Source organism: Elephas maximus, chromosome 24 (genome assembly GCF_024166365.1).
Source record: "Elephas maximus indicus isolate mEleMax1 chromosome 24, mEleMax1 primary haplotype, whole genome shotgun sequence".
NCBI lineage: Eukaryota > Metazoa > Chordata > Mammalia > Proboscidea > Elephantidae > Elephas > Elephas maximus.
Window position 1 is genome coordinate 36,892,032 of NC_064842.1, and position 26,816 is coordinate 36,918,847.

General features: G+C 36.9%; 1 protein-coding gene across 5 annotated transcripts in view; it reads left to right on the forward strand.

The window, feature by feature from the left end:
• RABGAP1L (RAB GTPase activating protein 1 like) overlaps positions 1-26,816 on the forward strand; it is a 739,959-nt gene that overhangs the window by 190,444 nt on the left and 522,699 nt on the right. For all 5 annotated transcript variants that reach the window (XM_049868622.1, XM_049868624.1, XM_049868625.1 and 2 more), the window contains one exon: positions 17,218-17,311. In XM_049868622.1, the coding sequence (XP_049724579.1) occupies positions 17,218-17,311 (94 nt within the window). The remainder of the gene's footprint in view (positions 1-17,217; positions 17,312-26,816) is intronic.

A 26,816-nucleotide genomic window follows, 5' to 3' on the forward strand; every position in this document is an offset into this window, starting at 1 on the left:
CCAAAAACCCATTGCCGTCGAGTTGATTCCGACTTATAGCGACCCTATAGAACAGAGTAGAACTGCTCCATAGAGTTTCCAGGGAGCACCTGGCGGGTTTAAACTGTTAACCTTTTGATTAGCAGCCTTAGCTCTTAACCACTACGCCACCAGGGTTTCCCCTACCTAACTGGCCCCCAGTAAAAACCTCAGGCACTGGGTGTCTAATGAACTTCCTTAGTAAAACATTTCACACATATTGTCATAATTCAGTGCTGGAGAAATTAAGCGTATCCTATGTGACTCCACTGGGAAAAGACTATTAGAAATGTGGACCTGATTTCCTCTGGACTTCACCCCATGCACCTTTCCCTTTGTTGATTTTGCCTTGTATCCTTTTGCTGTAATAAATCTTAGCTGTGAGTATGACTATATGCTGAGTACTCTTAGTCCCCTAGCAAATTATTGAACCTGGGGTCATTGAACCTAGAGACCCTTGGCAGAGTTAAGATCGGTCAATTCTCTCTGCTTCTAGTTGGGAGAGAAACGACAGATAATACATAAACAAGAAAAATATGAATAAATAGTAATGACATTCAGATAATTAAAATTGGTTGATTGGTTAGAGTATTTGGGTAGCTACTTCAGATTAGGTGTTTAGCAAAATATTTCTCTGAGGAGGTAGCATTTAAGCTAAGATCTCAGTGACAAAGAGCCAGGCATTAGAACATGGGAAAGAGTATTTCAGGAGAGAAACAGTTTAGTGCAGAGGCTCAAAGGTGAACCTGTGCTTCATGTATTTGAAGAAGAGAAAGATGGACAGATGGCTGGAGGGTGGAGTCAAGCAACAAAACAGGTATGGCTAGATAACCAGGGGGCAATCTTATAAACTCCTGTAAGCCACAGTGATGAGTTTGTATTTCTTTTTGAAGGCCCGTTGAAGCCCTTGAAGGGTTTTAAGCTAGAAAGGGACAAAGGTTTGATTCATGGCTTCAAAATAACCCTCCAGCTATACACTTGGGGAATAGATTTCGGTGGCGTAAGGGAGGAAGGATAGAGACCATTTGGGATGCTCTTCCAGTAGTCTTTGCCAGAGATGTTGGAGGTCTGGACTAGGGTAGAAGTTTGGGGAGAGGAAGAAGAGTGGATAGATTCGAGATATATTTGGAAGTGCAGTCAACAGGGCTTGGTAACTAAATGTAGGCAGTGAGGGTAAAAAAGTTTTAAGGAATAATTCACAAATTTTTGGCTTGAGTCACAATCGACTCCATGGCAATGGATTTGTTTGTTTTGTTTTAACTGGATAGATAATGGTGTCATTTATGAAAATGGGGAAAAGTGAGGCAAATAAAGGCTTGGGAAGGAAATAGTTTTCTTTTGAGGTCTTATTAGATAGCCAAATGGAAATGTCAACTAGACAGATGATATAGACTCTTGGATTTTGAAAATGATGAGTTTTTTCTTTTATTCGTCAAACATTTTTGAATGCTTGCAAATTGCCAAGTGTTTTGATAAGGTGAGGAATACTATGATGTCTAAAACACAGTCTCTTGAGAAAGTAACTTAGTCTTGAAAGTGTTCTAGGGTAAAATCACCACAAATTATTGTAAAGCAAAAAGAAAGGTTTTATTCAGCATGTGTTCCAAGAGGTAAAAGCGGCAAACAGACAAGCATGATGCCAGAGCCATATCTGCCACCCCGCCCCCAAGTCTGAGTCTGAGGAACTGTTAAAGATTCATCAGTATATAGGAACATTACAAAATGGGTAAAATCATTGAAAGCTTAGTAATTACTGGTACAGGTTTTTTTTTTTTTAATAATTTTTATTGTGCTTTAAGTGAAAGTTTACAAATCAAGTCAGTCTCTCACACAAAAACCCATATACACCTTGCTTACACAACTCTCCCCCAATGAGTCAGCCTGCTCACTCCCTCCGCTTTCTCTTTTTGTGTCCATTTCGCCAGCTTCTAACCCCCTCCATCCTCTCATCTCCCCTCCAGGCAGGAGATGCCAACATAGTCTCAAATGTCCACCCGATTCAAGAAGCTCACCCCTCACCAGCATCCCCCTCCAACCCATTGTCCTGTCCAATCCATGTCTGAAGAGTAGGCTTCAGGAATGGTTCCTGTCCTGGGCTAACAGAAGGTCTGGGGGCCATGACCACAGAGGTCCTTCTAGTCTCAGTCAGACCATTAAGTCTGGTCTTATGAGAATTTGGGGACCGCATCCCACTGCTCTCCTGCTCTCTCAGGGGTTCTCTGTTGTGTTCCCTGTCAGGGCAGTCATCGGTTGTAGCCAGGCACCATCTAGTTCTTCTGGTCTCAGGATGATGTAGTTGCTGGTACATGTGGCCCTTTCTGTCTCTTGGGCTCATAATCACCTTGTGTCCTTGGTGTTCTTCCTTCTCCTTTGCTCCAGGTGTCTTGAGACCGATTGATGCATGTTAGATGGCTGCTTGCTAGCGTTTAAGACCCCAGACGCCACTCTTCAAAGTGGGATGCAGAATGTTTTGTTAATAGATTTTATTATGCCAACTGACTTAGATGTCCCCTGAAACCATGGTCCCCAGACCCCTGCCCCCGCTACACTGGCCTTTGAAGCATTCAGTTTATTCAGGAAACTTCTTTGCTTTTTGTTTAGTCCAATTGTGCTGACCTCCCCTGTATTGTGTGCTGTCTTTCCCTTCACCTAAAGTAGTTCTTACCTACTATCTAATTAGTGAATACCCCTCTCCCACCTTTCCTCCCTCCCTCCTCTCGTAACCACAAAAGAATGTTTTCTTCTCAGTTTAAACTATTTCTCAAGTTCTTATGCAATATTTGTCCTTTTGCAACTAATTTCACTCAGCATAATGCCTTCCAGGTTCCTCCATGTTATGAAATGTTTCACAGATTCCTCACTGTTCTTTATCGATGCGTAGCATTCCATTGTGTGAATATGCCATAATTTATTTATCCATTCATTTGTTGATGGGCACCTTGGTTGTTTCCATCTTTTTGCTATTGTAAACAGTGCTGCAATAAACATGGGTGTGCATATATCTGTTCATGTAAAGGCTCTTATTTCTCTAGGATATATTCCAAGGAGTGGGATTGCTGGATCGTATGATAGTTCTATTTCCAACTTTTTAAGGAAGTGCCAAATTGATTTCCAAAGTGGCTGTACCATTTGACATTCCCACCAGCAGTGTAGAAGTGTTCCAATCTCTCCATAGCCTCTCCAACATTTATTATTTTGTGTTTTTTGGATTAATGCCAGCCTTGTTGGAGTGAGATGAAATCTCATTGTACTTTTGATCTGCATTTCTCTAATGGCTAATGATCGTGAACATTTCCTCATATGTCTGTTGGCTACCTGAATGTGTTCTTTAGTGAAGTGTCTATTCATATCTTTTACCCATTTTTTAATTGGGTTATTTGTCTTCTTGCAGTTGAGTTTTCGCAGTATTATGTAGATTTTAGAGATCAGGCGCTGATCAGAAATAGCATAGCTAAAAACTTTTTCCCAGTCTGTAGGTAGTCTTTTTACTCTTTTGGTGAAGTCTTTGGATGACCATAAGTGTTTGATTTTTAGGAGCTCCCAGTTATCTAGTTTTTCTTCCACATTGTTTATAATGTTTTCTATACTGTTTATGCCATGTATTAGGGCTCCTAACGTTGTCCCTATTTTTTCTTCCATGATCTTTATCGTTTTAGATTTTATAGCTAGGTCTTTGATCCATTTTGAGTTAGCTTTTGTACATGGAGTGAGGTATGGGTCTTGTTTCATTTTTTTGCAGATGGATATCCAGTTATGCCAGCACCGTTTGTTAAACAAGACTGTCTTTTCCTCATTTAACTGTTTTGGGCCTTTGTCAAATATCAACTGCTCATATGTGGATGGATTTATGTCTGGATTCTCAATTCTGTTCCATTGGTCCACGTATCTGTTGTTGTACCAGTACCAGGCTGTTTTGACTACTGTGGCGGTATAATGGGTTCTAAAATCAGGTAAAGTAAGGCCTCCCACTTTGTTCTTCTTTTCCAGTAATGCCTTATTTATCCGGGGCCTCTTTCTCTTCCATATGAAATTGGTGATTTGTTTCTCCATCTCATTAAAGAATGTCATTGAGATTTGGATCGGAATTGCATTAAATGTATAGATGGCTTTTGGTAGAATAGAAATTTTTATAATGTTAAGTCTTCCTATCCAAGAGCAAGATATGTTTTTCCACTTATGTAAGTCTCTTTTAGTTTTTTGTAGAAGTGTACTGTAGTTTTCTTTGCATAAGTCTTTTACATCTCTGGTAAGATTTATTCCTAAGTATGTTATCTTCTTGGGGGCTACTGTAAATGGCATTGATTTGGTGATTTCCTCTTCAATGTTCTTTTTGTTGGTGTAGAGGAATCCAACTGATTTTTGTGTGTTGATCTTGTATCCCGATACTCTGCTGAACTCTTCTATTAGTTTCAGTAGTTTTCTGGAGGATTCCTTAGGGTTTTCTGTGTATAAGATCATGTCATCTGCAAATAGAGATACTTTGACTTCTTCCTTGCCAATCTGGATGTCCTTTATTTCTTTATCTAGCCTAATTCCTCTGGTTAGGACTTCCAGCACAACGTTGAATAAGAGTGGTGATAAAGGGCATCCATGTCTGGTTCCCGATCTCAGTGGGAATGTTTTCAGGCTCTCTCCATTTAGGGTGATGTTGGCTGTTGGCTTTGTATAAATGCCCTTTATTATGTTGAGAAATTTTCCTTCTATTCCTATTTTGCTGAGAGTTTGTATCATGAATGAATGCTGAAGTTTGTCAAATGCCTTTTTCTGCATCAATTGATAAAATCATGTGATTCTTATCTTTTGTTTTATTTATTTCTAATGTTGAACCATCCCTGCATACCTGATACGAATCCCACTTGGTCATGGCGAATTATTTTTTTGATATGTTGTTGAATTCTATTGGCTAGGATTTTGTTGAGGATTTTTGCATCCACATTCATGAGGGATATAGGTCTATAATTTTCTTGTGGTATCTTTACCTGGTTTTCGTATCAGGGATATGGTGGCTTCATAGAATGAGTTTGGTAGTATTCCATCCTTTTCTATGCTCTGAAATACCTTTCGTAGTAGTGGTGTTAACTCTTCTCTGAAAGTTTGGTAGAACTCTGCAGTGAAGCCGTCTGGACCAGGGCTTTTTTTTTTGTTGGGAGTTTTTTGATTACCTTTTCAATCCCTTCTTTTGTTATTGGTCTATTTAGTTGTTCTACCTCTGTTTGTGTTAGTCTAGGTAGGTAGTGTGTTCCTAGGAATTCATCCATTTCTTCTAGGTTTTCAAATTTGTTTGAGTATAGTTTTTCATAGTAATCTGATGTGATTCTTTTAATTTCAGTTGGGTCTGTTGTAATATCACCCATCTCATTTCTTATTCAGGTTATTTGCTTCCTCTCCTGTTTTGTCAGTTTGGCCAGTGGTTTATCAATTTTGTTGAGTTTTTCGAAAAACCAGCTTTTGGTCTTGTTAATTCTTTCAATTATTTTTCTGTTTTCTATTTCATTTAGTTCAGCTCTAATTGTTATTTGTTTTCTTCTGGTGCCTGTGGGTTTCTTTTGTTGCTCTCTTTCTGTTTGTTCAAGTTGTAGGGATAGTTCATTGATTTTGGCCCTTTCTTCTTCTTGGATGTGTGCATTTATTGATATAAATTGGCGTCTGAGCACCGCTTTTACTGTGTCCCAAAGGTTCTGATAGGAATTGTTTCCATTCTCATTGGATTCTATGAATTTCTTTATTCCATTCTTAATGTCTTCTATAATCCAATCTTTTTGGAGCAGGGTATTGTTCAGTTTCCAAGGGTTTGATTTCTTTTCCCGTTATTGATTTCCACTTTTATGGCCTTATGGTCAGAGAAGATGCTTTGTAATATTTCGTTGTTTTGGATTCTGCCAAGACTTGCTTTATGACGTAATATGTGGTCTATTCTAGAGAATGTTCCATGTACACTAGAAAAGAAAAGTATAGTTGGTTGCTGTTGGGTGGATTGTTCTGTATATATCTACGAGGTCAAGTTGGTTGATTGTGGCATTTAGATCTTCCGTGTCTTTATTGAGCTTCTTTCTGGATGTCCTGTCCTTCACCGAAAGTGGTGTGTTAAAGTCTCCTACTAGTATTGTGGAGCTGTCTATCTCACTTTTCAATGCTGATAGAGTTTGTTTTATGTATCTTGCAGCCCTGTCATTGGGTGCATAAGTATTGAATATGGTTATATCTTCTTGGTGTATTATCTCTTTAATCATGATATAGTGTCCTTCCATATCCTTTCTGATGGATTTAACTTTAAAGTCTATTTTGTCAGAAATTAATATTGCCACTCCTGCTCTTTTTTGATGGTTGTTTGCTTGATATATTTTTTTCCATCCTTTGAGTTTTAGTTTGTGTCTCTTAGTCTAAGGTGTATCTCTTGTAGGCAGCATATAGATGGATCTTGTTTTTTAATCCATTCTGCCACTCTCTGTCTCTTTATTGGTGCATTTAGTCCATTTACATTCAGGGTAATTATGGATAGGTATGAATTTAGTGCTATCATCTTGATGTCTTTTTTTTGTGTGTTGACAGCTTCTTTTTCTCACTTGACTTTATGTGCTGAGCAGATTTTCTTTATATATTGTCCTTTCCCCATATTTGTTGTTTTTGATTTTGTTTCTGCTGAGTCTGTATTTTTCCCATGTATTTTATTTTGATGGGTAGGATAGTTTGTCTCCTTTGTGGTTACCTTATTATTTACCCCTATTTTTCTAAATTTATAACTAACTTTTATTTCTTTGTATTGCCGTATCTTCGTCTCCATGTAGAAGGTGTATAATTACATGTCTCGCTCCCTCTTTATTATTTTAATGTTGTCTTCTTTTATATAATAACATTGTCGTTACCATGTGTTGGACTTTTTTTTTTTAAATCTTGCTTTTTTTTTTTTTTTGTATTTCCCTGTCTGGGTTGACTTCTGGTTGCTCTGCCCAGTGTTCTAGCCTCGGGTCGATACCTGATATTATTGATTTTCTAACCAAAGAACTCCCTTTAGTATTTCTTGTAGTTTTGGTTTGGTTTTTATGAATTCCCTCAACTTGTGTTTATTTGGAAATATCTTAATTTCACCTTAATATTTAAGAGACAATTTTGATGGATATATGATTCTTGGCAGGCAATTTTTTTCCTTCAGTTTTTTAAATATGTCATCCCATTGCCTTCTTGCTTGCATGGTTTCTGCTGAGTATTCGGAGCTTATTCTTATTGGCTCTCCCTTGTAGGTGACTTTTCTTTTATCCCTTGCTGCTCTTATAATTGTCTCTTTATCTTTGGTTTTGGCAAGCTTGATTATAATATGTCTTGGTGACTTTTAAGATGTACCTTATGTGGAGTTCGATGAGCATCTTGGATAGATATCTTCTCATCTTTCACAATATCAGGGAAGTTTTCTGCCAACAAATCCTCAACAATTTTGTCTGTATTTTCTGTTATCCTTCCCTGTTGTGGTACTCCAATCACTCATAGGTTATTTCTCTTGATAGAGTCCCACATGATTCTTAAGATTTCTTCATTTTTTAAATTTTCTCTGATTTTTCTTCAAATGTATTAGTGCCAAGTGATTTATCTTCGAGTTCAGAAATTCTAGCTTCTGCTTGCTCAATTCTGGTCCTCTGACTTTCTATTGAGTTGTCTAATTCTGTAATTTTATTGTTAATCTTCTGAATTTCTGATTGCTGTCTGTCTATGGATTTTTCCAGCTTATTAAACTTTTCATTATGTCCCTGAATAATTATGTCCCTGAATAATCTTTCTGAGTTCTTCAGTTGCTTTATCTGTGTGTTTCTTGGCTTGTTCTGCGTATTGCCTCATTTCCTTCCTGATGTCTTGAAGGGTTCTGTATATTAAACTTTTGTATTCTGCATCTGGTAATGCACTATCATCTAAAAGATCTCTGGATTCTTTGTTTTGAGAGCCTGTTGAGGTGATCATGGCCTGTTTCTTTATGTGACTTGATATTGACTGTTGTCTCCCAGCCATCTATAAGTTATTGTATTAGTTTATGCTTGCTTATTTTTTTTTACTATGCCATAGCTGTTTGCTTTGTTTTGTTTTGGTGTATCCCTATGGGTTGCTTGAGTGAGCTAGCTTGATTATTTTCACCTTTGGAGCTCTGGTGTCCTGTCCCCAGCTAGCTAGAGCTGTTATCAGGTATATCAATCTAGGAGTCCATTCAGTTTTCTTGTGTGAATTCAGCTCAGGTTTCCAGGTAGCTGATCATCAATTGTGTGGTACAGGCTCTGTCCTACAGTCTTAGAGGGGCTGGGGTGATTGACATATATACCCGTATCTGGTTGCAGCAGGGGGTCACGCTCTGAACAAGGCAAGGGGCTGAGAACCGACCCCCAAGTGTCTCTGTTCCCTAGAGCGTGCTGGTGGGTGGGCTCTGCAGCGGGACCATGGGCACCCAATGTTTTTGTTTTAAGGACTGGGAGATACCAGTTATCCCTGGACCCCTGTCGTGGGTGGCTGGGCAACCCAAGTGGAGCCACCAGTCCTTAGGTCCCTATTGTGGGTAGGTGAGGACCTTGTTTAATAGGCAAAGCAATGTCAAATGTCAAACACCCACCTCTGCACCGCACAGTTGCAAATTTTTTCCTTCCCCAAGGCCGGGAGGACGGCTCCAGGTGCTCACCAGTGTCTATCTCAGGCCTAGGGATTCAGCCGCTGAAGCTGGCTTGGGGATTCGGGGGGCACGGTAAAATATACACAAGTACTTAGCTATTGCTGAGAGCGCCCTTCTCCTCAGGTTCCGGAGGTGTGAGTGGGCTGTGTGGCTGGCTGCTTCTCCCTGAGGAAACTGCGGCCAAATGCTAGTACCAGCCCGCTGCCGCCTCTCCGGGAATGGTGCCTTAGGGCTCCCTGCGATTCAGGTCCAGTAACTCCTCTCCGCTCCTGCACGGTCTTTTCCTTCCCCTGCCCCTCAATTCGTTGTCTAAGCTTGCCTTTGATGCTCAGGGCTCCCAGCTTGTCAAAAAGATACTCGTTTCACTTGTCTTTTCGGGTCTTTGTTGTAAAGAGGCTCGACGGAAGCATTTGTGTATTCCGCCATCTTGGCCCCACCCATCTGGTACAGGTTTTAGTAAGGACAGTCAAGAGGGTCTTCACTGGTCCAAGAAACCTTACTATTCACTAAATGCTAAAAGAAAAAGATAAGGAGGGAAAGTATGTGAGCCTTTTGTGCTGCGTTTGATTAGTTTATGAGAAAGCTTCCCTAGAAGATGTTTTCCAAGATTGTCCTAGCTTAGTGTCTTCATACCTCAGGGCCCAGTTGATATGTCCTTGTGATCCAGTTCCAGGTGGGTGACAGTCTTTATACTCAAGGACAAGGAATAATGGCTCCAGTATTATCTCGTTAATTAAAAGGCAGGCAGGCAAGGATTCAGGCCATTACAGATAGGCAAGTGTTATCATAGGACTATGTGCAGGGCGCTTAGCAGGCCCATCAAAATGACACCTTTGCTCCTAAATCTTAATTTTTACTCCAAAATCCATTATTCTCTGTTGCTTTCATAATTCTACTGTGACACACTTTTAATTTTGGTTTTAGTTAATGTATAATACTAATAATGTATAATAGCTGCCTTATACTTTCTCTTCTAGCAGCATCTAAAGCAGTGAATTTACTCTTGAAATTAGCCTTATTGAATTTTAAAGTCCTTATGTGTAAGAGCCAGTCTATATTAAAGTCCAAGCTAAGTCTGTTTTTGTCAGTTTCTGCTTTTTCCCCATTGTGTTTTATACTTGTCAATCTCTTCATTGGTTAATATGCTTTCCCTTAAGTAGAATCCGTTTCCTCCAGATTTGATGACCCTCTCTCCCCCTTCATAGCCTTTCTTCCCTCATGTATCTTAAGTAACAGTCATTTCTTTTGAAAACATTTGTCTATCTTTCCCTTCTTCTCTCCCTCACTTTTTATTCCTCTCCCCTTCTCCATATACATTCACACATACATATATACACATGCAGATACTCATATATATACATACGCATGTGTATGCATACATACATAAATGCATGCATATACACACATACACATACATTCATGCAGTTAGATGGATAGTTACTCTATCTTTACCATGCCTAGTTATCTAATTTGCTCTGTAACCCAATTTAGTTCATATTCAGAAGTATAGACTCTTGGGAAGGGAATATACAAAAATCTGAATGCAGATATGAACCCGATCTCACTGATACTTTGTTGACCGCCTGATTTCATGTTGTTGCTTTGGCTAGTTTTGTGGGTTTTCCCCTTCCTCTTTTATTGCTTTGTGAATATTTTTCCTTTCATAGTTACATACTTGATTTGAAGTAGGTGACCAGTTAGAGGAGGACTCTTGAGTATCACTGCACCACATGGTAGATATTAGTAAACTTCTTTTCCATCCACGTTAAATTGGAAGTATCCTGATGGGTCCTTTTTCTCTTACACCTCTTTGCTTCTAATTGCCTCAAGCTCTTGCTGAATTTTTTCTTCTAATTGGTTAGCTGCCTTTAAAAATCCATTCCTTAAATGATAGTTTTAAAAATAACCCTTTAGTGTTTGTTATAATCTGCTTAGGTACTCCTTTCTTTTTTCCTCACCCCTTATTATTTTGAAAAAAGAGTCGTAGATGATAAAGTAAAATAGATGGTTTCTCTGGTTGTTTTTTTTTTTCCTTTTGTGAGAAAATGCACTATCTACTTGCTTAAGAAAGAAGTTTACTTAATGTTGTTAATTGTCCTTCAGGTAAGATGTGTTGGCTGCCAGTTCCCTTGAGTATGGCTGTCAGGTTTCAGCAATTAATGATACATTTTTATTAATCACTTATGCTTAGCAACTACAGGGATTATTAATTAGAAACCCGTGATTAGATTCATAATGACAATGATGATGATTTCGTTGGGAAAGATATCATGCAAGTTGTAGCATAGGTCTGCCTCAGACTTGAATTTTTTCTCTGCAGTAAATTACCTCTCATTTGACAGTGGGAAATGTTACAACAATTTAGAAATTGAAGGTGATCTGTTGTTTTAACTTTAATGATTTACATTTGTGTGTCAGCTTCCATATAGAAAAGTATCTTCTGACCCTGTCATCTGAGAAATGAAAGATTATATTCAAGGTCAAAAGTATATGGTTATAGTTTTTAGCCGCCTAAAATGATATTATTTACCAGTAATCAAACATCTTACCTTTGTAATGATTGATGGAATCATAATGACCTTTGCAGACCTGTTGACCTACTAGTTTACGTTAGTTTGTGTGATTAGTGCATCCCGCCTTCCAGGGTCTTTGAAGGAGAGATTATAGCAACTTGTAGTTGCCTGTATTATTTTCCACAAACATTTATTATTTATTTGAAAAGAATAAAATTAAGGGAAAAATTCATGAAAATGCACAGTAGTCACATTTTGTCTGTATTTACTTTTCAGTTTATTTTATGAGTAATTCTTCAATAAAAAATTGATTTTGTGTTCAGACATACCTGATTTTGTAATGTATTTCTAACTTTATTTGAAAAAAAGCATTATATTTGTCTTCTTTTTATAATGTCATTAGATACTCGTTCTGAAATTTTTCTTTTATGGTTCGGACAAAAGCACTGCTAGTAGAAACACTTCTTTTTTTTTTTTTTTTTCAAAAGCCAAGAGTGACCAAAGTTAGAGAGAGCCCTTATATTATTTTGATTGAAGTTTCATACATATTTATTTTGTTTGATCTAAAATTTTGCGTCTATTGTACTTGCTTTTGGTGTTGCAGAATTAGCTTTTCTTGCTTTCTGCATGTTAGAAATCGGTGGATAATAAGAGAAAAAACAAACCAAGAATGCTTTTCCAGTTGCTTTGAAGTTCAGGGCAGGAAACTGAGGACTTAATAACGACAGCAACAATAATAAAAATGAAACCTAAAGCTTGACTGCCACTGTGTGCCAGGCACTGTGTTTAGTACTTCTTAGGCATTTTCGTTTAACTTTTACAGCACTATGTGGCTGATACCATTATTCTCATTTCATAGATGTTTAAATCAAAGACAATAGTGTTCCCAGTGCATGGGTTCAATGATGTATGGAGTACTGTGTATTGTCCTGCTTTCTGAAGGAGACCAGTACACTGCAGGGCAACTGAAAAGGATGAGGAAAATGTTCATGAAAAGGAATGGAAGTTAGGTGTGTTGGAGGAGTCTCTGCCAGATCCTACCCGCTATGTTAAACAGGGTCTCTCAGGGGTCCCTTAAGTTAAACTTCATGAAGAAAGTTAAGAGTATTCGCTACAAATTACCTCAACTCCTCCAAATTTGTTCAGGCTTTTCCAAAGCCACACATCCAGTCAGAAGATGGAATGTCCTTTTGATCAGTCACTCCCCCCAGACATTCTAAAAATACAGCAACAATAAAGGAATGCTTCTGTTTATTCCATATTTGAGTGTTTAGTATGTGCTAAAGGCTATAGTATAAAAAAAAAAAAAATTTTTTTTTTTTTTTCTAAAGACAAATAAAACATAGTCACAGCCTTCAAATAGCTTAGAGTCCAGAAGAGGGGGAAAACATGCAAAATATAAATGTTGTAGATGGAAACAGGCATATAGGTACTATGATTTGTTGCTGTTGTTGTGTGCCATCAAGTCGATTACGACTCATAATGACCCTGTAGGACAGAGTAGAACTGTCCCATAGGGTTTTCTAGGCTATAATCTTTACAGGAGAAGATCACCAGGTTTTTTTCCCCCACAGAGCTGCTGGGTGGGTTTGAACCACTGACCTTTTGGTTAGCAGCTAGGTACTTAACCATTGCACCACTGAGGCTCCATAGATCTTATGATAGAAGTCTATATAGGAATAATAAAGGAAAGACTGACCAATTTTGGGGGAATGAGGATTGACAAAGAAAGTGTAATGCTTAAATTGACCCTGCAGTCCCCTTGAGCTATATCACCCTCTTAACTCCCCACATTTCATGAGTTTGGGTAAAGAAAAATGTGTTTACTGTCTCCACTTCACTCTCTTTTATTCCTCAAACCCTGAACTCCAGCTTCCACCCCCAAGTACTCTACATTGCAGAAACTCATATTTGTTCTATGATTAGAATGAAAATGGCTTATAATAGCCACTAACATTCTATAGCTATTGCTTTTTGCCAGGCATAGTAATATGTGTTTTATACATAGTAACTTGCTTAGTCCTTAGACCCATTCTATGCCATAAAAAAAATAGCTACTATTATTGTTCCTGTTTTAGAGATGAGGCAGTTGAAATGCATAAAGGTTAAGTAACTTGACCAGAATCACACAGGTGGTTAAGTGGTGAAACTGGGCTTCAAATACAGGCAGTTCTCCTCCATGATCTATGCATTATGCTGAATGGCCTAGTTTCCTTTTACCCGTGTCTGCACACAGATACCTATATTCTGTTGTTATTGTTATTAGTTGCCATCGAGTCGTCTCTGACCCATGGAAAACTCACGTATGGACACAGTAGAACTGCTCCATAGAGTTTTCAAGGCTGTGACCTTTCGGAAGTAGACAACCAGGCCTATCTTCCAAGGTGCCCCTGGGTGTGTTTGAACTGCCAGCCTTCCAGATAATAGTCTAGTTCTTAACCGTTTGTGCCACCCAGGGACCATACTGATATACTCTCGTTGTTAGGTTCTGTTGAGTCGATTTCGACTCGTAGCGACCCCATGTGACAGAGTAGAACTACCCCATAGAGTTTTCTAGGCTGTAATCTTTATGGGAATGGATTGCCACGTCTTTCTCCCACAGAACTGCTGGGTGGGTTTGAACTGCCAGCCTTTCGTTTAATCGTTGCACTACAAGGGCTCCTTACCTATATACTAAAGGTGACTAATTTCCAATGCATACATTTTTTTCTAGTTGCAATGGATTTTCTTTCCTTCTTTCTATCTTCCCTCTCTCCGTTCCTTCCTCCTACCCTCCCTTTCTTTCCCTTTCATGCTTTCTTTCTCTTCCCTTCCCTACCTCTCTCCCTTCCCTTCCCTTCCCTTCCCTTCCGTTTACTCATTTAGGAAACTTGTAACACTTTTGTGGGCATGTACTAATCTAGGCACTGGGCATACAGAAGTAAAAGATAGTTAGGCCCCACTGCCAAGAACCTCACTGCATGATGGGGGAAGATACAGAGGGAAGTAGTTGTAATACAGTGCAATAAGTGCTAGGATGGAATATGCCTAGAGGGGAAGCATTTACCGCAGCCAGAAGAGGGTAATCCCTAACCTGGATTTGATGGAAAAATAGGATTTAGCCAAGGAGGATAGAAATCCCAGGCTTCTATCAGTTGTCTTCGTTTTTTTCTATGTAGAAGCATTTTCAAAACCTTCAGTTTATGTTTTAACATATGTGCATTGTTTCATTGTTTCTTCTGCTTTTTTCTGTTACGTTCTACTTGCCAGTCTCTTCACTGTTTTTCACTGCAGAGTCATTATTTTCTTTATTTCCTTCTTAGTTTATTTCTTTCATCCTGTATAGGAACTCTGTTTTATCTAATACAGTACAAATTTTATTATACTTTCTTTTAGCCCTTTTTCTCCTTCTCTAGCAGGGTGGCCGATATGTATTTTAAGTACTCAAGGTCAATGGTTTCTGCAGCAAGGAAGATAGATCCGGCTCACACTCTTGAGGTCATTGGGATATTAATTTCATTTTTATTCTTCCTGGGTGTTAAGTGGAATTACATTCCTAAAACCTCTCCATTAAATCTGTTTGCCCCAATGGAGTGTTTATTGGGCATGTTGACTTAACATGGCTAGCTTTTTCATCCTCCCTTGCAACCAGCATCTGCTAGATGTTGATATATGGCACAGATGGGTACCTGCTCAGTGCCAAATACATTTTTACACATGGTAGGAAATACCGTAAAGGAGAGGCAGTATCTGACTCTGTATTCACATGGGCTGAATCCTAACTCTCTGCCACTTATTAGCTGAGTAACCCTGGGCAAGTTACTTAATCTCTCTGTGCCTCAGTTTCCACCATTAAAGTGGATAAACTAGTAGTGTCTACCTCTTCAAGTTGTTCAGAGGATTAAGTGAACTAGCACCTGTAAAACTTAGAACAGTACCTGGCTTAGAGATAAAAAGGAAGAGATTCAATAAAAGACTGGGATTCCCATCCTCCTTGACTAATTCCTGTTTTTTTTTTCATCTAAATATTTTGCTCCTGACTTGCTGTCTCCTCTGCCTTAAATGTTCATCGGGGGTCTGATTTTACTTTAAAGCGTGCTCACATACCTGTCTTTTCCTGTGGTTCTTATCTATTAATCTAGCTATTCACAGTTGTTCTTCCTTTTTTGTGGTGGAAAATAACTGGGGAGATTGCCAGGAAGACAATACGTTGTTGTCATTAGTGATGATTTTATGGTTCATTAGTAGGAGTTAATCATAATAAAATAGGTATTTGTTTCATATGGCATTAGGGATTATTTAAAAGATGATAATTCTTTTTTCCATAGTTATTATAGTCATGCATATTTATTGTAAATGATTAGAATATTACAGAAATACAAACTTAGCGAAAAATGTGTTTGCTAAGTATTTATTGAGAGCCTACTATGTGATAAGACACGGTCAGATGCTAAAACATAGTTGTCAATAATAGTTTGATTATATTCTTACAGCTTTTCAGAAAGATCTGTAATCATATAAGTAATGTTATTTACTAAAATAAAATCATACTTAAAAATAACTGTTCTGTTTCTTGTTTTTCATAACAAAGTAATATATTTTGGATGGTTTCCATTTTAGCGTATATGGATTTACTCCATCCATTAAAACTACTCATTAGCATTTTCTTGAATGCATATATTATTATCCATAATAATGTGAATATAATTTAGTTAATTAAACTTCCAATTATGGATTCCTGATAGTTTTCAGTTTTATATTATTACAAGGAGTGGTGCGTGATGCAATGAACATTCCTTTACGTATCTATCTCTGGCATATGCATTTCTGGAGGATAAATCTCTAGAATAGGAGTTGTTGGATTAAATGGTATATTCATTTAGAATCTTAATAAAGAAGATTGTGCTTATTTAAACGCCAGTTTTGCCTATTTCCCCATACCATTAACAATACTGGATGCGATCAGCCTTTATACTCTCTGCTAATCTAATAGATGAATATTTTTCATTGTTTTAGTATACATTTTACAAAAAATTATTGGTGAAGCTGAATGTTCTCTGCTATGTTTATTGGGTACTTGTATTTTATATATTGTGACCTGTACTATGTGCATGTCCTTGACCCAATTTTATATTGGGTTGATCTTTATCTTATTGATTTCTAAGATCTTGCTATATTGCAGAAAATAGCTGTCATATGTTGGAAATATGTTTTTCTAGTGTGTGTTTTGTATACCACATGCCTTACTTCACAGAAGTTTTTAATTTATAGATAGCCAAATTTCTTAATCTTTCTTATGGCATCTTGGTTTTGTTTCGTGCTTAAGGATTCATTTTTTAGTAAAGAATAGTTTTAGAAGATTTTCTCCATCAGTCGATCCTTCTGATTTTTATTATAATCAAGATTATGATGTCCATGGATGTTTGTTCCCTTTTCTCTTTTGGTTAGCAGCCGTAACTCTTAACCACTCACAACTCTTAACCATTGTGTTAAGAATTAACACTGAATTAACTCATAACTCATAACTTAACCACTGTGCTGCCAGGACTCCTAGAGCATTATGTAGGAATTTCTAATTGTGTTAGCATTAACTTTTAAACTGTATTCTGTGTGGATAATGCTGTTTATTCCTAAGGAGCCCTGGCAGTGCAATTGTTAAGTACTTGGCTTCTAGCCAAAAGAACAGTGGTTCAAACTCATGGGAGAAAAGACCTGGAGATTTGCTGCTGTAAAGATTAGAGCCTAGAAAACCCTATGGGGCAGTCCTAATCTGTCCTGTAGGGTTGCTATGAGTCAGAATTGACTTGATGGCACCCAACAAACAACATTTATTTCTAGGTATTTTCAGTTTCATACTGTGGAAACTGTGGGTGTTTATACCTTGAGAATATTTACCTAGGCACTAAAGATAAATTACACTAATAAGGTTTTTACTGTTATTTTTGCTGTAAATGTAATATAAGTAGCAGGATTGCTTGATTGTTTCATCAGACACATAGTCATATTTCTTGTTTTATAAATCTGTACATGTTTATTGTCTTTTTTGTGTGTGTGTTTTTTCTGCAGAGAGTGATAACGAACTCTCAAGTGGAACAGGTGATGTGTCTAAGGATTGTCCTGAGAAGATCCTATATTCTTGGGGAGAATTGCTAGGAAGATGGTAAAGATTTATTTTTCTTATTGAAAATTTTATATTTACATAGTTGATGTTAATTTGTTGTATTAATTGAAATCTATGCGGGTGTTTGAGAAAGAGGATTGCTTTAGTCAGAGTCCAGGCTGGAAAGCAAAAACCGAGTTAGATTTTTTGAGCAGAGAGGCTTTAATGCAGGTTATTGGCTTACAGTGTATTAGAAAGCTGAAAAAGCAAAAAGGTGACTCAGAGGTAACCCAGGTAGTAGGAAGCAGCCATGAGCTGTAGGGCTGGAGAAATAAAATTGGAAAAAGTGTTGATACCAGAATCTAGAAACTTAGATCAGAGGTGTCTGAGGGACTGGTACAGGGGCATCTCAGGTGGTTCCTTAGACTTCTAAGGAGGGCTCAGAATAGGGGCTTAGAAAGAACTCTCAGAGAGAAGAACATTTTGTTGCTCCTCAGCCTCGGAAGAGATACTCAGATCTCTGAGGTAGTGAGGGAACACTACATGATTGGTGCTAATACTAGTATTTCTCAGGGGTTGTGGTGTTTCTGGTGCTGGGAATGCAGCCCCTTCTTCCTTTCTCCTACCTTCCATTCTCACACCGTGTCATCCATTGGCCCTGCTGATGTGAAGCGAGTCTGGGATATTTAGTTTGCAGATTCTGAGTCCTCACATCATTGAACAGAATACAAAAGAACAAATTAAACGAAAGCAAGCAGAAGCAAGGAAATAATAAAGATGAGAACAGAAATGAATGAAATTGAGAACAGAGAAACAATAGAGAAAAACAAACCAAAGCTGATCTTTATAAAGGTCAATAAAACTGGTAAGCTTTTAACTAGATTGATCAAGGGGAAAGATAAAAAAGAGAGAAAACATAAATTATAGGAATCAAAGAGGGCAAATAATTGTAAATCTCTATAGATGAGAGTATTACAAATAACTCACCACCTATAAATTCAGAAACTTAGGTGAATTGGTCAAATTCCTTGAAAGACACAAACTGTTAAAGCTCACTTAAGAACATATAAATAAACACAATAGTCCTTTATTTACTAAGGAAATTGAATTCATAGTTAAATCTTTTCAAAAAAGAAAATTTGTTGTCCCATATGGCTTCACTGGCAAACTTTACCAAACATTTAAAAAAGAAATAATATAAATTTTGTAGAAATTATTCCAGAATATGAGAGGAGATTCTCAATTCATTTTATGACACTAGCATATCGTAATACCAAAATCAAATAACATTACAAGAAAAACAGTACAGGCCAATGTACCTCATAAATATAGATTCAAAAATTTTTAATAAAATACTAGCACATCAAATCCAGCAACATATACAAAAGATAACATAGCATGATTACAGGAGATTTTTTTCTGGGAGTATAAGGCTGATTAACTATTTGAAAATCAGTCAGTGTAATTTACCATATCAACAGATTGAAGAAGAAAAACCACACGCAAAAGAGGCAGAAAAAGCATTTGACAAAATTCAGCATTCATTTATGATAAAAACTCTCAGTAACTGGGTGTGTAGGGTAGTTTCCTCAACCTCATATAGGACATCTATGAAAAATGTACAGCTAACGTCTAACTTAAACTGTTAAGTGAAAGACTGAGTACTTTCTACTGAAGATTGGGAACAAGGCAGGAATTTCCATTCTTACCACTCTTACTCAATGTCCTAGCCAGTGCAATAAGGGAAGAAAAGGTTAATAGAAGGCATATAAGACTGGAAAGGAACATATAAAACTGTCTGTATTTGCACATGTTGTGATTGTCTTGTAGAAAATGGCAAGAAGTCCACAAAACAAAACAAAAAGATGGCAACAACAACAAAGAAACTGAAAACCTCTTAAAACTAGTAAGTTTTGCAAGATTTTAGAATACAAGATCAATATATAAAAAGTAATCTAATTTCTATATACTTAAAAAAGAGAAAAAAAAACCCCACCAAACCCATTGCCATTGAGTTGATTCTGACTCATAGCAATCCTATAGGACAGAGTAGAACTGCCCCATAGGGTTTCCAAGGAGCAGCTGGTAGATTCAAACTGCAGACATTTTGGTTAGCAACCGAGGTCTTAACCACCACACCACCAGGGCTACTTCTGTATATTAGCAATGAACAGTTGGAAATAGGAAATTTAAAACATCTAAAAGCATCAAAAAGAAAAAAAAAAATACATACTCAGGTTGAAATCTAACAAAATATCTGGCGGATTTGTGTGTCAAAAACTAGAACACAGTAGTGAAAGAAATCAACAAAGACCTAAATATTTGGAGAGATATACCATGTCCATGGAATGAAAGACTTAATGTTGTTAACATGTTAATTCTCCCCAAAGTAATCTACAGAGTCAATGCAATTTCAGTCAAAATCACAGCAGAATTTCTTTTACAGACACTGACAAGCTGATTCTAAAATTTAAATAGAAAAGCAAAAGATCCAGATTAGCCAATATAATTTTGAAAAAGAAGAACAGAGTTGGTGGTTCACATTACCTGATTCCAGGGCTTATTATAAAGCTATAGTAATCAGGGCAGTATTGGTGAAAGGACAGGTATAGAGATGAATGGCATGGAATAGAGAGTTCAGAAATAGACCCATACTATTTTTTTTATCTGGATAGACATTTTTCCAAAGAAGTTGTATGAAAAGATGCTCAGAATCTTTAACAACCAGGGAAATGCAAATCGAAACTACAGTGAATTATCAGTTCATACCTACTAGGATGGCAATAATAAAAAAAGAAAAGAAAAAAAAATAATCACAAGTGTTGGAGAGGATGTGGATTGGAACTCAGGTCCACTGCTGATGGGAATGTAAAATGATGCAGCAGATTTGGAAAACAGTGTAGCAATTTCTAAAAGGTTAAACATAGAGTTACCATGAAAAAAAAAATATATATATGACCTATAAATTCCACTTCTCCTCATGTTCCAAGAGAAATGAAAAACATACGTCCACAGAAGAACTTTTTCATAGCAGGATTATTCATAATACCCTAAAAGTGGAAACAATGTAAATGCCTGTCAACTGGTAGATGGATAAATAAGAAATGGTATGTCCGTACAATAGAATATTATTCAACAATAAAAATAAATGAAGTATGAGATATGCTACAGTATGGATGACCCTTGAAAACATTATGCTAAATGAAGCAAGTGAAAAAACATACCATATATTGTATGATTTCATTTATGTGAAATGTGCAGAGTAGGCAAATCTGTATAGACAGAAAGTAGGTTCTTGGTTGTCTAGGGCTAGGGTGGGGTTGGTGAGGAAATAGTGCTAAGGGGTACAGGGTTTCTTTCTGGGGGTGATGAAAATATTCTAATTGATTGTGGTGATGGTTGCACAACCCTGTGAATATACTGAAAAACTATTGAACATTTTAAATGGGTGACTTGTATGTGAGTTATGTCTGAAAGAAGTTATTATTAAAAAAAAAAAAGTAAACCCACACGTATGTGGTCTGTGGATTTTAGACAAAGGCTCAGTTACAATTCAGTGGAGAAAGGTATCTTTTCAGCAAATGGTGCTTAACAGTTGATAGCCACATGCAAAGAAAAGGAACCTTGACCCATACCTTGCATCGTTTTCAAAATTAAGTCTAAATGAATTGTGGACCTAAATGTAATAGCTAAAATTATAAAAGTTAGAAAATATAGGAGGAAATCTTTGTGACCTTTGGTTACGCAAAGGCATCTGAGGTTTACACAAAAGCATGATCCATAAATGAAAAAATTGGTAAATTTGACTTTATCAAAATTAAGAACTTTTGTTCTTTGAAAGACACTGCTAAAATAATAAAAAGACAAGCCACAAGGAAGAAATATTTGCAAAACACATGTCTGGTGAAGGACTTGTATCCACAATGTATAAAGAATTCTCGAAACGCAATAATGAGAAAACAGATAACCCAATTTAAAAAATGAGCAACAGATGTGAACAGATATTTCACCAAAGAAGATATTTGGATGGCAATTAATCATATGAAAATATGCTCCATAACATTATTCTTTAAAGAAATACAAATTAAAACTACAATTAGAATGGCTAAAGTGAAAAAACAAAAGCAAAACTAACGGAAAAAACAAACCTGACCATATCAAGGCCTGGGGAGAAGGCATAGCAACTGTAACTCACATATATTGCTGGTGAGAATGCAAGATGATGTAGCCATTTCTGAAATTAGTTAGACATTTTCTTATAACGTGAAACACACGTTTCCCATACCACTCAGCAGTCTCACTCCTAGGTATTTACCCAAGTGAAATGAAGATCTGTACGTGACTATGGCAGTTTTGTTTATAATTGCCGCGTACTAGGAACCACACAAATACCCTTCAATAGGTAAACGGATAAACCAACTGTGGTACATTCATTTAATGGAATACTAGTCAACAATGTAAAAAATGAGCTACTGACATGTACAACGTGGATGCATCTCAAATTATGTTTTATGCTTAGTGAAATTTACCAGATTCAAATGGCTTAATATTGTATGATTCCATTTATATGAAATTCTAGAAAGCCAAAACTATTGTGGTAGAAAACATGTCAGTGGTTGCCAAGGACTTCTCAGGGACAGGGAGAGTGCTGACTGTAACGAGATGTGGGGACTGGCCTGACAGAAGAAGAGGGCACACTTCAAGTAGCTATTCTGTGCATAAGCGTGAAGCTTCTTCTTTTTCCCCCCTCCCCTTTGTTTTTTTTGATGTAATGGTAACATTCTGTGCTCCAGAAACTACAATGACTAGGGTTAATAGCCTGGGCTTCTTTTTTTTTTTTTGATCATTTATTTAAGGTACAATTTATGCAGAGTAAAATTCACCCTAAATACATTCTTGAGTTTTGACAGATGCTTGTAATCATGTGGCCACCACCACGATCAAGATACATGCATTGAAAAACAAAACAAAAGAAAAAAACAGGAAGAAACTTCATGCTTATACATAAAATAGCTACTCAAAGTGTGTCCTTTTCTTCTTTAAGGCCAGTCCCTTCGTTATCTCTTCAGTACTCCTTCCTGTCTGTTTATTTTTATTTGTAGCATTTGTTGCAGAAAACGCTGTCTTAACTAAATTTTCTTTTTTAATCTTTCCAAAGTTTAGTCAAATACACATGAACTTCAAGTTGCTGTTGTTTTACTGGTACCTTTATCACAGTGCCTAGAATATAGTAGGTGCTCAATAAATATTTATTGAGTGTATTATGAATAAAATATTCTTGACTACGACAGACGTTTGTCCCTTTTATTCTGTGGATTTTTTATATATCTGCATTTTGGTACTTGATTATTTTTGTCTTATAATTTTATGTAATTGTTTAATAAATGCAAGTTGTAGATTGTAAGTAGATTCTTTTATTTATCAATCTCTGTGTTGAACCTTGAACGAGGTAGTTGGCCTTTTGGTGTCTTGATCATGTCGTGATGAGGGGTTTTTAAATAAACATTTTAAGAGCATCATTATGGCTGCTAAGTGAAAAGTAGATTATAAGGGAGCAAAGATGGAAGCAGGCAGAACAGCTAGTAGGTATTGCAAGTAATACAGGGTAGAGATGATGGTGTCTTACAGGCTGGTAGCAGAAGGTATGTGATCAGATTCTGGGTATGTTTTGAGGAGAGAGCCGACAGAATTTGCTGATGCATCCTCCTTAGGCCAAGGGGAGAAAAAAATAACCAAGCAGTGTTTGTCAGTGCTTTGGGCTTGAACAACTAGAAGACTTGCTGTTTACTCAAATTTTGAAGGATAAAGGGAGGAAGAGCAGGTTTGGAGGATAAAATCAAGATTTTGAAGATACTGAAATGCCTTTAGACATCCAAGTAAACATGTCCATTAGTTACACATGAAATTGAGTTCTGAGGGAGAGGTCAGGGTGGAAATGAAAGTTTGGGAGCCCTCAGTATATAGTTTCTAAAGCCATTAGATGGTAAAATTTCTTAGGGAGTAAGTACAGATGGAGAAGTCATCTAGGAATTGAGCCCGCGACCGCTGTAATGTTTGGATGTTGGAAAGATGAGGAGGATCCAACAAAGGAGTCCAAGAAAGCACAACCAGTGAGGTAGGAGGGGAGCCAGGTAGAAATCAAGTGAACCAAGTCTGTCAAGAAGGAGGGAGTGATCAAATGTTGTATCAAATACTGCTGATTGTTCAAGTCAGATACAAGTCAGATGAAGCCTGATAATTAACCATTGGATTTATCAATTTGGATGTCAGTGATGACCTTGACAAGAGCAATTTCAGTAGAGAGATAGGAAACAAAGTCTGCTTAGACTGGGTGTGAGAGGAAGGGGAATCAGCAGGGACAAAGTAGTTTTGCTGTATTGAGAAATAGGAGCGTATTAGGAGATGGTTGTAGATTAAGAGCTTTTTTTTTTTTTAAATTGGGCAATATAGCATGTTCATATGTTATTGGAAATGTTCCAGTAGAGAGAGAAAAATTGATAATGCCAGAGAAAAAAGGTACAGTTGTAAGAGAAGTCCATGAATAGGCAAGAAGAGTTAGATTTGTTGACTAGTAGAGGGGTTGTACATAGGAGCACAGACAATTCATTGTAACAGGAGGCAAGATGGGGCATGGCTGCAAAAATAATAGCTGACATTTCAGTATACTTACTATGTGCCAAGAACCCTGGTGGTGCAGTGGTTAAGCGTTTGGCAAAAGGTCTACAGTTCAAATCCCACCAGCCACTCCTTGGAAACCCTATGGGGCAGTTCTGCTCTGTCCTATAGGATTGCTATGAGTTGGAATCGACCTGACAGCATGGGGGTTTGGTCTGGCCCCAGAGCCTGTATTTTTAACCATGTGGACAAGCTGTCTTTTCTATAGATATAGGTAATTACTGGATTAGTCTTTATGGGAGTATGTCTGAGTTCTAGTGAGAGAGTGAATAGACTAGGGAAATTGATACCGTTGCCAAACAATACTTTAGGCTTCTAGTCATAAGTTTAAAGAGAGGTCATGGGAATGGTAGTATCATGGATAGAAAAACAAAATACTTTGATGACTAAAATAAACGGCCAAAGAGACCTTTACCCTATTAAATGCAAGATTTATAATTTATAACATGGGTTTATGGAGCCTTCTGTTAGGCTCTAGGAGACACACAGATGAAGAAGACAGTGTTTGTCTTTGAGGTTCATAATCAAGAGGAGAGGGGACTCAGACTCCTAACAGAGCAAGTGAATAAAATAACTGAAACACTGACATAGTTTCAAATTTCTAGATGATTTTTTAATACTTTTTTTCCTCTGGAAAATGATAAATCACTTGATTCATTCATCCAACTGTTTTGTTTTCAACCATTTATTGCCTGTTAGGACTATAGTAGGAACTACTGATTCATAGATGAGTAAGAGATAATTCCTATCTTCAAGGAGTTCACTGTCTTATAGAGATACAGGTATTTAAACGGATAGTTGTGATCTCATGGATGAATGCTCCTGAAAGCATTCTAGATACGAGAGAAATTTTCAAATGTATAGAAAAATAATAGAATAAAACCTCATGTGCCCACCACCCAGCTTTAATAGTTATCCACATAAGAACAAATCCAACAATTAGTTTTAAGCTGAGATTGCTATTGATGCTTTTTATTTTTCAGGAAGGTAACTCTGGAGTAGGAAGAGACTGATAAACTAGAGAGGGAGGTAATTGGATGGGTTGATGAGGCCTAAACCAAACTCACTGGCCCTAGGTATGGAGAGGAGGCTCCATATGGAGAAAGACTCCTGGGGTAGAATTGACAAGGTTTCTCAGCTATAGTTCAGTATACATTGTTTGACAAATAAAATGTAATCTTTCTTGTTTACAATGTTGTTAGTAATAGACTTCAAGAACTTCATTAAAAGAACCTGAGAGAACTATTTTAAAAAACCTAAACTTGTTGATTTTTAGATTTTCACAAAACTTGCTAGATCTTTTAGAATCTAAGTGTTTTTATCTTATATAGCTCATTATTACAATTGTGTCATGACAATTCATATGAAAAGGGTAAAATTTGCCTAATTTGGAGAAGTTTGTATCTATTATGCAAGGATTGGCAAAGTTTTTTAATTACTCTCTTGGAATTTCTTTTTAAAACATTAGTCTTGTTTAGAAATAGAAACTTCCCGTGAGTCTTAGGAATAATAGCTAGGTACTTACGGGAAGATATATTGTGATTTATTTAAGTAAAGCATATGTCATGTACAAGTCCTACATTATGTGCCTTGGGCAAATTTTTGTGAGGAGACAGTCTGTGTTCTCAATGAACTTTTTAATAAAATTTAGTTGAAAGTATTTAGAGCTTATTATAAAATAGCTCACTTTACTAAAATAAAGTAAAACCTTTTGTGGAATTCAGACAAATTTAGGTAATTAAATATACCATAAAAAATCTAAAGGAAAATATTTAGTACTGATTTGAAATTATCAGAAAAAATAAGGATAATGTGGGAAAGAAAACTAAAATCAGACTGTGTCAAAAAAAAATCCAGTAATGGAGGTCTTTAGAAAAAATTGATGTTAAGGCCTATTGAAGAAATAACTATATGAAAAGAGAGAGAGACAGAGAGGTGGGAAACATTAGCGATGGGAGGACTTGGAAAAGCCGAAATGAAAGTGGTACCAAGATTTCTTTTATGTGTTGCATGTATTCAGAATGGTAGTGCTGATGAACTGCATGTTATTTAAGAAATTGGGCAGAATAATTTCTGGATAACTCCCTCTGGTTTTCAGAATACATGGAAAACTGTTGAGATTTTTAAAGACTGGTGAAAGATAGGGCTGACTCTGAACACTTAGGCTTAAAAAATCAACTTTGTTAGCAGAAAGATTTTCTAACAAAAAAAAACCTAAATGAACATCTAGGGAAAAAAATTGGAGATTGGTTTGTTGTAATAAGTATAATCATCTTCAAACAAATCCATTTTTAAAATACAATATCAGAATTGGTATGTCCGTAACAGGAATTTTGATTGTATTTTGCATGGCTATACTTATCATCAGAGTGGGAAAAAGTATTCTCAGTCCTAGAGGTCTCAACCTAGCTGAGCAACAACAAATTGTCAGGAAAACAAAATCTAAACTCAGAGAAAATCTAAAAGATTAGAATCTCATTGTCATCTCTGTACTTCATTTTTACAACTGGGGGAAAAAACCAACAAAAACATAAAACTCTTGATCTTCCTAATAGCGTTCACTTTAACCTAGTCCCTGTCTTTAAACTTGTCTTAACGTGGCCTTTTTAACTTCTACATGTCTATTGTTGTTAGTTGTTGTCTAGTTGGCTCTGACTGATGACAACTTCTACATATCTAGATCTTCTCTTTGGGCAGAGGAAAAATCTCCAACCTCAAATGAAGATGCTTCATCTTTTAGTTACAGTTCTAACTCTTCCTTTTTGTGAGAGAACTTTTCACGTAAGTCGAGCTACTGCCATCATAGCCTCGTATCATTTAGCTACCTACTTTATACCTCGCCTCTGTCAAAATTGCCCGAATTCCTTTGGTGACCTCTCAGTGTGATATT